Source organism: Monodon monoceros, unplaced genomic scaffold, assembly GCF_005190385.1.
Source record: "Monodon monoceros isolate NGI ecotype Baffin Bay Population unplaced genomic scaffold, NGI_Narwhal_1 Super_Scaffold_5, whole genome shotgun sequence".
NCBI lineage: Eukaryota > Metazoa > Chordata > Mammalia > Artiodactyla > Monodontidae > Monodon > Monodon monoceros.
Window position 1 is genome coordinate 112373128 of NW_021703782.1, and position 12334 is coordinate 112385461.

Genomic DNA, 12334 nt, shown 5'->3' on the forward strand with positions numbered 1-12334 from the left:
GACCTCTGCTCTAGTGTCTCCCACCTTGACCTCTGCTCTAGTGTCTCCCACCTTGACCTCTGCTCTAGACTCGCACTCCCGCAGGACACCTGCATCCGGGCATCCCTGAGCTGCTCCGAGCTCAGGCCCGGCCCTGCACCCACGCCCTCCCCTCCATCTCCACCACTCTGGGCTTTTTCAGACTGTTTCATCTTCCAGGGAGGGCCTGCTCCCTCCCAGCCTCACCATAACTTTCTCAACCCGCACCGCCTTTCATTTCTCAGCTCAAACGTCACTTCCTCCAAGAAGCTCTCCCTGACCCTTCCTCCCGACCTGGAACGAGCCAGGCCTGCTGTGGTGCGCACTTGGCACCTCTGGACGTACTCCTGAGGGTCTATGACTGTGTGCTTGGATGACTGAGTCAGTGCCCACTTCTCCTAAAGAGAGAACCATGGCTGCCTGTGTGCCCACTGCTCTCTCCCCAGCAGCCAGCACGATGTCCGTGACATGCATGTGGTGCGTATAAGCGTACAGCTTCCTGAGACAGTGCAGGGTGTCACGGGACGCGGAGGACGGTGGCAGAGACTCACTGCAGAGAAAGCACGTGGCACATTACATGGGACCCGTGGTCTATTTTGCAGCAGAAAAGGCCCAGCCGCACCTTTTTGCCGCGTAATCCAGAGGACACAGGCCAAAGGGGCCTGGCTTCACATCCCCCGCCCGGTCAGCATGTGCCCCTCACCCCATCCCTCAGTGATCGTAAAGGACCCTGCTGGGCTACAGCCACGGGCCCCAGGTTCCACATCATCAGAGGCCTGGGGTCCCCAAACACCACTCAACGACCAGTTGGATGTGAAAGCCTGCAATTTGGAACAACACTCCTGCGGTCTAGGTGGACCACAAGTCGAGTCTCAAAGGGAAGAGCAGGTGGGTGGCAGCTCACTCTCACGGCAGGATGGTGTGTGCACAGGAAGCTGCGGGAGAGGAAAGAGGCAGTGAGGGGGTGGGGGACTGGCTCTCCCGGGGGCCTCGGGCACTGCAGAGGGCAAAGCCGTGCAGCCCCGACCCCCAGCCACATGGCAGAGACCTGGCCAAGGCAGCATTTGTGCTCTGGGTGCCGTGGCCTCGCACACGTGGCCGTGCATTCACGGTGGCTTTAGATCTTTAACAAGTGCCCTTGTCACCGCTCCACCTCTCTGTCCCCCACAGGAGTCAGCACCCCAGCGGGATGGGCACGGGGCCGGGAGCGGTGCTGCCCGAGCCCGAGCGCTTGCGGCCGCACTTTACCATCTTTCGGGAGAACTGTCACACTGCGGGTGAGCTCCAAAGCCTCACACACATCTATGAACTTTCTCATACTCAGGAAGCTGGCCGTGCTCTGTCTGCCTGCGTGGGGAAGCAGAGTCGCGCCATCAGCCGTGCGAGGTGGCACCTGCCCCTCAGCACCGGAACGCCCGCAGGCTTTGGGCCAGACAAGCAAGGTGCGTGCACTCAGGGGCAGGCAGCTACTGGTGCGTGACAGGAAGCGTCGGCCAGGGCGGGTCCCCAGAGAGCCTTGGGAGGTGGGGTCACCACGCAGGGTCACCACGCAGCGCCCTCCAGTTCCTTCTGGCCAGTCTGGCCTCTGCCCCTCCCGCTGCATCCCTGGACGAGCCTACCCCGACGGAGACGCCCCAGCACCCTCTCTGTACCACCCACCCAACCCGGGGCAGAACCTCTTCCTGGTTCACCTCCTGCCCCCCAATCCTGCTGTCAGCCTGGGGGCCTCTGCGTCCACATGGACAGCCTGCCCCTCCCGGCCTCTGCCCTTCTGAGCCCCCTCTGCAATGGCCTCCCCACTCGCCCCTGGGGGCACCTCCCAGACCCTCCCGCATGGTCTCCACACACAGGGTCCCGTGTTCTGCCCTCCCCCCCCCCCCCCCCCCCCCTCCCCCCCCCCTCCCTCCCTCCCTCCTTCCTTCCCTCCCTCCCTCCTTCCTTCCCTCCCTCCCTCCCTGTGCTTACATCCTCGGCCAGCCCTACCTCCCCACGTCACCCCTCCTGCCAGGCCATACCCCACGGGCCGTGACCGGCCACTGTGGGCTACGTGTGTGTGTCCCCCAAATTCACGTGTTGAGTCCCCAACTGGGTGGTCATAGGAGGCCTTGGGAGGTGATCGGGGTAGCTGAGGTCGTGAGCGTGGGGCCCTCATGATGGAGTTGGTGCCCTTATGAGAAGAGGACGAGACCAGAGCACCGCCCCAACCCCTGTGCAAGGACACAGCGAGAAGGCGGCCGTCTGCAAACCACCAGACCCCACAGGCTGGCACCCTGGACTGAGGGGTGAGTGCCCATTGTGTGGCCGCTGGTCTGGGTGTCCGGCACGATGCCCGCTCGGCCCCCACTCTCTGCCCCGCACGCCCGGCCACTGGACTCACTGAGGAGAAGCAGGGTCTTGGTGGCCTGGCCCGCCCGGCGGCCCAGGCGCAGGTAGACCACGCTGTCCTTGTAGTCAGAGATCAGAACGTGGAAGCCCGCCACCCCCTTCACTGGACGGGAAGAGAAGCACAGAGTCGCCTGCTCGCGCCTGGACGGTGGGCCCCGACCCCCTGACCCCTTCCGCCTGCCCAGCGGGGGTGTCTGGAAGGGCCGCAGAGTCCCCTCCACCCAGGCCCCTGGGCACACGCCTGCCACGTTGGCTCTGGGCCACGGTGGCCTGACTGCGTGTCCTGGGCGTTCATCCCCACCGGCCCATGTTCTCAGAGGAGGACAGCTGGGGCCAGTGTGGTCGGTAGCCCAAGCCTGGGTCCCGGTGGCCAGGAAGCCCTGGACACCCCTCCCCCTGCTCTCCCGAGGGCCCAGCGGTTACGCACAGGTGTTCCTGAACACAGCCCTCTTCCTGTCTTTCCGCAGGATCAGCAAGTGTGCCTTGCACCCCTGTGACCTGGGGGGAGGTGGGCTGTGAGCCCCTTCTGGGCTCTGCCGCCCTGGGACTTTCCAGCGTGGACCCGGGCCGGTCCCACAGCTCAGGGGAAACATTCCAAACGCCCTCTGCCCGCTGAGCCCCTGGTGGACTGTGGGAGCCTCTCCCAAAAGCAGCCGTTTGAGTTTTAGGGGCAGAAAGTGATGGGTATTGGGGTTTCTGAGACAGTCCTTGTGGGATTTCCAGACTGACGCTCGGGCCTGGTCCCCGCCCCCACCCCCCGGCTCCCTTTCCCCTCCCTGGGCTCAGGGGTCTGCAGAGGATGTGCTGGGACCCCTGCCCTGGTCCACTCACCAGTTAAAGACGAGGACCACCCGCAGCTGGCCCATTTTGTGAACCTTCACTAAAGACGCCCCCAGCTTCCTCTTGTCTCTGGCCGGCAACAACCCCTGGGTGTCAGAGGCGATGGCAACAATGTACCAGAACCCTGAAAACTGTAGAGAGGGTGCTGGGGGCACGGGGTCTGGGCTGCCACACGGGTTCGGCCCCCACCCCAGTCCCAGAGAACCCACAGGACAGGTGACCCTAGCCTGAGGCCCAGGGCACGTCCAGCACCCACAGGATGGCACGGCCCTGCCTCGGGGCCCCCGCTGCCGCCCCAGGCTGAGGACGCAGATGCCCGGCTGCTCTAGGGCCCGAGGCGGCACCAGGCAGGGCCCTGGGCACCGGGTGTCAGAGCTTCCTGCCCACGTGGGCCTCGTGGGGGCCCCTTCCCTCCCAGCTGGCCCCCGCACCCCGTCCCACTGCTCTCCCTGCAGCAGAGCCCCTCCCAGATGCCCCCCAGTCTCCTCAGCCTGTGCCCATGGCCGCCCCCACAGGAAACTTCCACCCAGCCAGAGGCCTCATTATTCCAGGACGTGTCCTGCTCGTGCTGCCTCCCCTCTGCCCACCTGGCACCTCCGGGCCACCTCAGGCTGTGCCTGTCTGGGGGCCTCTGCTACGGCCCCTCCTCGGGACTCCTGGCATGTGGCCCACGGCCGTCAGCTGAGTTTTGAAGCCCCAGCCTGTCCCTAAAAGAGGCCGTCGGCTGCCCCACGGGGCCAACAGAAGCCTGTGCCGGAGCCCTCTGAAAGCCCGTCCAGCGGATTCCGGTGGCTCTGCGAAGATTTCCAGGGACCCCTCTTCCTGCTGCCCCTGCCCACCCTGGCCCCGGCGCCCGGCCGGTGGGCTGGGGGCACGAGACTCACCTTGCCCCAGTTGAGGTTGTGGGGCTCCCTGGGGAGCTGCTTCTGCGCCGGGGACCCCCCAGGCAGCTCCAGCACCAGGCCCAGCATGGGCAACAGCCAGCCTGGCCCCATCCTGGCCCTCCTCCCAGCTGCCCGCTGGACGCCACGCTTAAATGTCCCCGCCCACCAGCCCTGCGTGGGTGTCCGGCCAGCCTGCAGCCGCGAGCCAGCCTGGTGGGCCAATGGCGGGGAGGGAGCTTGGGGCCCTCCCTCCCCGCACGGAGGGCCAGCCCTACCCTTGGCCCTCGGAGCGGCACAGCTGCTGTCCTGGGATGCCCCAAAGATGGAGACCATGATGTTCCCCAGGTCACCTCCTGGGCCTCCGGTCACCATATGTCCCCTAGAGCCATTGCACCTGGCAGGGAGGCTCCTGGGCCTTCTGTCCTAGCCCCCCGGGGAGAGAGGCAAAGGTCGGAACGTGTCATTGAGTCACTTCACAGGGACGAAAGTGAAGAACGTGAAGACGGGGCTCAGATGGTGCCGGCGCTGACGCGGGGGCTGCCTTCTCGATGCCCTTAGAAGGTACTGACGTGTTTGCATATGTGCACATGCGTGTGTGTGAAGAGGGTGGCAGCCTGTGTGTACCTGACCTCACCTCAAGTGAGAGGCAGTCCCCACCCTGCTCCCAGCCCACCTCCCCTGACGGCTTGTGCTCTGCCAGGACTTCAGGACACAGGAGGACCGACAGGCTCGAGCCCTCTGGGGTCCCTGCCCCCACCCCCCATCCAAGAGCTCCAGCCAGGAAAAGCCAATCTTTCACACCCTGGGCATCCCAGCCCAGCGCCCTGCCCACTCTTCATCCAGATCACAGGGTCGTCCTCCAAATTGAGCGGACCAGCCTCCTGCCTGCCCGGGGCGCTGTGAGCCCTGTGGAAGGAGCAGCCGCCTGCAGCCCAGCTCCCACCTCCGGGCCAGAGGGCCGCTGGGGAGGGACGGGGCTGCAGGCCCGCACTCTCGTGCCCAGGCTGGCTCTGTGCTCTGTGCTCAGCCCTTGACAAGCCCACCCCGCCCATCCGCCTCTCCCTGCAGCCACCCAGCCCCGAGGAGGCAGCTCCCTGTCGGCTCTTCTGTCTGCTCTCAGCCCAGGGCCCTGCTTGGACACAGGCGAGAGGCATAGCACAGGTTTGTGGAACCGCTTTATTGCAATCTGCGTCGAGAGCCCCTGGGAGCAGCCGGCCCAAAGCCCAGCACCTGGGAGGCTGAGCAGGGAGGGTAGCATCTGGCCAGCCTCCTCCGGTCCCCTGGGGGCTGCAGCATTCACTGAAAACCATGAGGAACATTGGGGGACCCTGGGCTTGCCCGGAGAGGCATCAGCTCCCCCAAGCCCCCAGCCCTGCATGGCGGTGGTAGAGCCACTGGGATGGAGGGGCCCCCAGGGCCCCCAGACTCCACCCACCACACAGGAGCTCAGGGATGCTCGGGAAGGCCGCTTACCTGGAAGACCTTGCGTGCACAGGTGACTGGGGGAGGAAAGCGAGACGGCAGTGAGGACGGGGCAGGTCTCCCTGCCCAGCCGGGCGCCTGAGACAGACCATGGCCGCAGAGCACCCGGGGCCCTGCCGGCCCCTGCACACAGCCGCCCCCGCACCCCCCGTCCCCACAGGTCTGACTTTGGGCGGGGACTAGGTGACTCCTTGAAGACCCCCGAGCCCTGCCAGCCCTGAGGCCTGGAGGGTCCCCGAGCGTAGCGGAAGCCAGCAAATGGCCCCACGGTCTGTGCCCCTCAGCACACGGTGGCGTCAGGCTCGGTGACACTCACGGTCCTTCTGCAGCGTGGCCCGCTGCTGGGACGAGAAGCCCAGGCCCTTGCTCCACTTGGTGAAGAGGCCCATGGCCTCCTGGCTGGCCAGCTCCGTCCGGCCTGCAGGGGAGGTGCCCCCTGAGAGCCGGGCTGGGGGACGGGGGCGAGCAGGGGGTCCGCAGCAGGAACCAGACAGACACTTGGGACCCTGCGCTCTCTGACCCCAAGGCCCTTTACCACGTGCAGCTCCCACCCCGTCCCTCCCTCCAGGCAGGGTCACGTCTCCCACAGAGGACAAGTGCAGGGAGGGGGTGACAGGGAAGGAAGGCTCGGGGCCCCGGTGGGGATTTCATGCAGGGATGAGTGATGGAGCGGAGCGGCCGCCAGCCTGCTAGGCTCTTTCAAGGCTGGGACCCCGGGAAGACGGAGGCCCAGCACGGCAGGGAGGCCTCCGCGCCCGCGGCCGCGCTCACTGTACAGCTCCACGGTGCTGAAGGCCTCGTCCTGGAGCTCCAGCTGCGTGAGCACTATGGCATAGTCCCTGAAGTTGGTGGCCAGCACCCGGTACTCCAGCACACCCAGGGCTAGGAGACAGGTGCCGCCGGGGTGGGGTCAGACCTCGTGGGGGGCCCCCCAGCTGGCCGAGAGCCTCCCAGCTCTGTCCCCCTGGTCCCTGACCCCCACCCGGCTCCGGCACACAGAGGCTTGTGGTGGCTGATGGACAGCAGGTGAGTCCCAGCTCATCCTGGGGCGCCCTCCCGTGATCCTGTCCCCACGGGGTAAGAGTGCCAGCTGCCCCGCCCCCACACAGTACAGCGAGAGGCCTGGGGTCCCAGCTGAGCCCGCCTGACACAGTCGAGTCCTCTGTCCTCAGGACTGGCGCCAAACCTCTGACAAAATGAGGACCTTTCACTTCCCAGGGGAGAACGCCACTGAAGCCTGGGGTGGAGTCGCCCCCTCCCCTTCCCCTCCTGCGTGCTGACCCTGCCTGCAGGCGCAGGGGGCCCAGGGCTGCCAGGGGCAGGACCCGGCCCCGATCATGGTCAGGGAAATGGAGCCTGCCCGGAATCCGGACCACCGTGGCCGGCATCCTTACAGGGATTCCCAAACACCCATCTGGAATTTTGTTTCATCAGTTCCACAGCATGCAGGTGGCATCTCTCCAGCCTGGAAAAGAAAAGGATCTGTCATCACCCAGGGTCCGTATGCAGGACGAGAGAAGACAGGTTTGGCCACCCAGACCCAGCCAGGGGCCAGCGTGGCTGCAGAGGGGATTCCGCCTCCCCCTCGGTGGCCCAAGTTAGCCAGAAACCCTGCTCTTGACCAAAGCGAACCTGTCAGGGAAATGGGCCAGCTCGGCACCTGCAGAATGCGAATCTGCTCCGTCACCTCCCCAGAGACCCGCGCTGCCAGAACCACACGGAGAAAACTTAGAAGTTTTTTTATCACTGCTGAGGGCACCAAAGGAGCATGAGACAAACAGGGCGTCTGCAGTTGTGTTTTGTTGTCGTTGTTGTTAATTAATTTATTTTTTAAATTTTTGGCTGCGCTGGGTCTTTGTTGCTGCGCACGGACTTTCTCTAGTTGCGTCAAGTGGGGGCTACTCTTTGTTGTGGCGCGCAGGCTTCTCACTGCAGTGGCTTCTCTTGTTGCCGAGCACGGGATCTAGGCGTCATTCCCGGACCAGGACTCGAACCTGTGTCCCCTGCATTGGCAGGTGGATTCTTAACCACTGCGCCACCAGGGAAGCCCCAGGTCTGCAGTTCTGGATAAAGAGACTCAACACCAAAAGGGGCCAAATTCCCTAAGCCGCCAGTCCGCAAAATGAGCAGACCCACTTCTGTAAGTGCAGCAAGACCAGCTCCCCGCCCAGTTCCGTGCAAGACACAGGAATAGCAAGGAAAAGCCTAAAAGGAGGTGTAACCAGCAAAAACAAGCCAGTAAACTGACAAGGCGTATTGTGGGGCCCCAAGAGGGAAAACAATGGGACTTGGCACAGAAATAGACAAATCAAAGGAACAGAAGAGAAAGCCCGAAAATGAAGCAAAAAGCAGAGGAGGTTCGCTCGAGACAAGGTAGCATCTCAGTCAGTGGAGGAAGAGGAACCACTGGGTGAGTGGAGCTGGGCGACTGGGCCCTTCAGCGATGGTCACAGCTCGTGCATCCCCAGGCTCAGCCCCGAGCAGGTCAGAGGTCAGAGGCCCTCTTAGCTCCAGGGAGACAGAAAGGCTTCTGAACACAAAACCCAGAAGCCCTGAGAGAAGCCAGGTGTTTACACCTGCACTAAAACTAAAAGAGCCCTTCCTATCAACAGCTCCTCGGTGGTATAAGAAAAATGACAAAATGGGAAATATATTTGAATCTAACTTTATCACAGACAGTGGCTAAAAATCCCTAATACTTAAGCGTTCTTGCAAGTCAATAATAACCCGCCCGAGGGAAAAGTATGCAAAAGATATGAACAGACGCTGGGCTGGGAAGGAAACACAGAAGGAACAGGTACCGAGACGTCTCACTCCCTCGTGATCAGAGAAAGAAGCAAAAACTAACATGGGGAAGTTTGTCGCCTATAAAGACAAAAGAGAATAAAATTTTAAATGTTTCAAAAGAGGGCAGATTCCCTGGTGGCGCAGTGGTTAAGAATCTGCCTGCCAATGCAGAGGACACGGTTTGATCCCTGATCCGGGGAGATCCCACATGCCGCAGAGCAACTAAGCCCGTGAGCCACAACTACGGAGCCTGCGAACCACAAGTACTGAAGCCTGCGCGCCTGGAGCCTATGCTCTGCAACTAGAGAAGCCACCACAATGAGAAGCCCGTGCACTGCAATGAAGACCCAACGCAGCCAAAAATAAAATAAATGAAATAAATAAATTTATTTTTTAAAAAAAGAGGGTAGAGACCCCAGGGACTGACACGGAATGGTATTTGGCCCTCGTGTTTAAATGACGCGCGTGTGCTTGCGTGTGCCTGAACGTCCCTGAGGAGCTGCAGCAGATCAAAACCGTGGGCCACCTGTGGGGAGGGGGCCACTGGCTGAGGTGGGGGGGGAAAGACCCCTGCTTTCCACCCCTGGGGATTCTGATTTTTCTTTTGGCTGTGCCACGCGGCTTACAAAATCTTAGTTCCCCAGCCAGGGATCGAACCCATGCCCTCGGCAGTGAAAGCGCTGAGTCCCAACCACTGGACCTCCAGGGAATTCCCGGGGCACTCTGATTTTTTGAAACACGCAAATGTGTTTCCTATTCAAAATCCGGCAAATGAAGTTCACATTACATAACAAAATGAAACGGCTGCTTGCCTGTCCTGTAAGCCCTAGTCTGACTGTGAGTCCTGCAGACGGGCTGGCCGAGGTCCTCAGACAGAGGCACCTTGACGGGGCTCAGAGCAAGGCCACTCACCAGCCCCAACCGCAAGCAGGTTCCAGCAAGAGTGTCGGAGACCCCCCTCCCCTGCGATTGCCGTGGTCCTCTCCCCGTTCACGGCTGTTCCACAGGGCCCAGGGCTCTCCAGAGGCCAGGTTTCCATATGCAGATTGTTTTCCCACCAGCCTCATCAGGACTCACCGAGCCATGTGGCTTTGGGGCTGCCACCCACGCCACATGTGACCCCATGTTCACCCAACTCAGAGGGGCCCCCGCCCCAGCACAGACCCCCTCAGTCCTTGCACATCCTCGGCCTGGCTGGCCCAGGTGGACGGCAGCCCTGCCATCTCCTGAAGGCAGTGACCGTGCCTCAGGGAGCAGGGGAGAAAGTTCCCCTCTCAGGCCGGGGTCTGCGTGGCTGTTCAGGCCGCGCGATGGCTCCAGATTCAGGGTGGAAATGCCCGTGGTGCACCACCAGCTGGTGACTGCCTGGCCTTCCCCACGTGAAAGATGGGGATGCTAGAACGACACCTCCCCCAGCACGCCATGCCCCCCGCCCCCTGCCTGGCTCCCTCCAGGTGTCCCAGGCAGCAAGGCCCCCCAGAAGCACGACCCCTCCTTCCAGCATCCCTTGCCCCAAGGTGTGCGTGGGGTCTGCTCCACTGGCCAAAATCGGCCAAGGCTCAGCCTGACACCACAAGTCCTGTCTGATAAATGACCTCAGTGACCACGTCTTCTGGGGGATTCATTTTCCGAGAGAACCAGGGGCTCCAAGCCACAGATGCACGGACCCACCTTAAGTAGCAGCTCAGGAGGGCCTTAAGCAAAGAAGAGGCCTCTCCCGCTGACCAGAGACCCTGCCAAGCTACCCAAGGGCCTGGAACAGCAGGGGGGGAGGTCAGAAGCTGTGCCCGGCCCCGGTGGAGAAGGCCTGAGTCCCACCCAGGGGCGCCCCAGCCAGGAGTCCAGGGATGCAGAGCCCAGACGCCAGGCAGAGGGTGGCTCTCAGAGCAGAGCCCAGCGTGGAGGGGGAGGGAGGGGAGGGAGGGGAGGGAGGGGAGGGAGGGGAGGGGGGGGCCCGCCGTCCAGACCCCAGCCCCACGCACCGGTTCCGGGAGGACAGCATCTTCAGAGTGTTCTCTGGCGTGAGGGTCAGCATGACCCCCTCGATGTTCTTCGTGGCCTTGTCCACCACAAAGTCCTTCTCCCCCGAGGCCACGGCGAGAATGTACCAGGACCCCAGGAGCTGATGGAGGAGGAACGGGTGAGGGGGCCTGTCCCTCCAGCCCCGGCCCATCCTCTTGATCTGGGGGCCCTGACGCAGGCTAGCCCATCCACCCACAGCCCCCGTGGTCTGGGCTGGCACTGGGGGAGCCCAGAGGCCATGCGGCCCCAAGGCATGTGCTGGCACAAGAGGGCTGTCACCTGCCGAGGGTCCGACCTCCCCAGCCACGCGGCCCGGGCCCTGGGCACCAAGACCGAAGCCAGAAGGGCGGCCAGCAGCACAGCCCTCATCCTCGCAGAGGTCTGCACACCAGCACACCTGCGCGGGGGTGAACGAGCCCTCCAGCCCCCGGAAGCCTCTTTAAAAGGCTCAGAACGCACTGCTGTGGGCGGCCGCTAACCTCCGGGGCACCATCCTGGCCTCTCTTCTCGCGAGGTGGCAAAAGTACTGGGGCGGTGGGGCGGGGGAATTAATCCTCCAGACGTGCCGGAGAGTGGGCCGTGGGCCCTGGGGAGCGTGTGCGAAGCCCCTCCTATGTAGACACATTCGTGCCATCCCCGTTTCTCTCACTTGGAAGGTTCCAGAAGGAGCATCCAGCCCTCAGCCGCACCATCCCCTCCCCTCCCCTCCCCTCCTCTCCGGGGAGCCAACAGTCTCTGGCTCAGTCTGGGCAGGCCAGGGACTCTGCCCTTGAACCCAGGCCAAGGTCATGTCTGAGGAGAGCGTCAAGAACAAGTAGCCCCTCCAGAAGCTGCAGCTGTGCATATCTTTTGTTTTCATCCTTAAAAGTATGAAAAGTCCCCGCGCAGCTTATTGGAAAGCTCCCACCTCCTCCCGGCCCAGCAACCCTCCTGCTCTGCGGGCTGCGGGCTCCTGCCCCATCACGGCAACACCCAGCGGAACACCCTGTTCCTTCCGCCCGCCGCTCCTCGCCCGTCTGGACCTGCCCACTCTCTGGCAGCCTCACCCTGCTGCCTCCTACCCCTGCTCACCATGACCCTGGCCAGGCCCCCAAGGCTGCATGGGAGCTCTCCCTGGGCCTGGGCTGCCCGCCCGGGGTCATCGGAGACCCTGCCTGGGAGTGAAGGGCAGGGCGCTCGGCAGGATCTGTCTGAGCCCCCGAAACCCAGGCGGAAGTAACTGGGAAGATGCCTCGCCGGGGTGGGGGATCCTGCACGCCACAGCTCCCAGACCCCTCTGCTGGTTGGCTTCCAGGGGTGCTGTGGACACAGAACAGGCAGGGTTTGGAAGGTGAGGACAGATGAAGCCATCTGTCCTGCCGGGCCTTCCCAGAAGGGACCTCGGCCAAGCCAGCACCCCAGCCCTGCTTGGGAGATGAGCCCTGCAGGAAAGGGGATGAAAGTAAGCCCGCCGCACGCAGACTTGCAGCTAAGCCTTGCCCTGCCTCAGGGCCCAGAGAGCCTCAAGCCTGAGCTTGGATGGGGGTGGTCCCTGACCACAGGCCTCCCAGATGCCTGACGGAAGAAAATGACAATAAAAGACAAAAACATCACCCCGACCTTGACATTAACCTCGTTAGTTATTTTTTCAAGTTCAGTTTCCTAAAAAAACACTTGGGAGAGGAAGGCAATGTGAGTGAGAAGCAGCAGGAAAAACAGACGCCAGAAGCAGACCCATGGGCGATGCTTCCTACGCGGGAATTAAAGGCAGGCTGTTTAGTCCGTTGGGGCTGAAATAACAGAAAACCACAGGCCGGCGGCTTGTAAACAACAGACATTTATTTCTCATAGTTCTAACTTTTTTTTTTTTTTTTTTGCGGTACGCGGGCCTCTCACTGTTGTGGCCTCTCCCGTTGCAGAGCACAGGCTCCAGACGC

At 62.7% G+C, this 12334-nt stretch overlaps 2 protein-coding genes across 2 annotated transcripts; both read right to left on the reverse strand.

Annotated features, from left to right (window-relative positions):
* Positions 1-1978: 1978 nt before the first annotated feature.
* LCN10 (lipocalin 10) lies at positions 1979-4238 on the reverse strand. The gene is made up of 4 exons (XM_029203503.1): positions 3977-4238; positions 3235-3781; positions 2831-2901; positions 1979-2506 (listed from the first exon to the last, which is right to left on the reverse strand). Exons 1-4 carry the CDS (start codon positions 4236-4238, stop codon positions 2187-2189), a joined length of 1200 nt encoding a protein of 399 aa, XP_029059336.1. The 3' UTR covers positions 1979-2186.
* A 523-nt stretch (positions 4239-4761) lies between these two features.
* LCN6 (lipocalin 6) lies at positions 4762-10787 on the reverse strand. Its single transcript, XM_029204006.1, has 7 exons — positions 10698-10787; positions 10379-10518; positions 7004-7074; positions 6381-6491; positions 5926-6027; positions 5601-5626; positions 4762-5426 (listed from the first exon to the last, which is right to left on the reverse strand). The coding sequence occupies exons 1-7, from the start codon at positions 10785-10787 to the stop codon at positions 5424-5426; spliced, it is 543 nt and encodes a 180-aa protein (XP_029059839.1). The 3' UTR covers positions 4762-5423.
* Positions 10788-12334: the final 1547 nt, after the last annotated feature.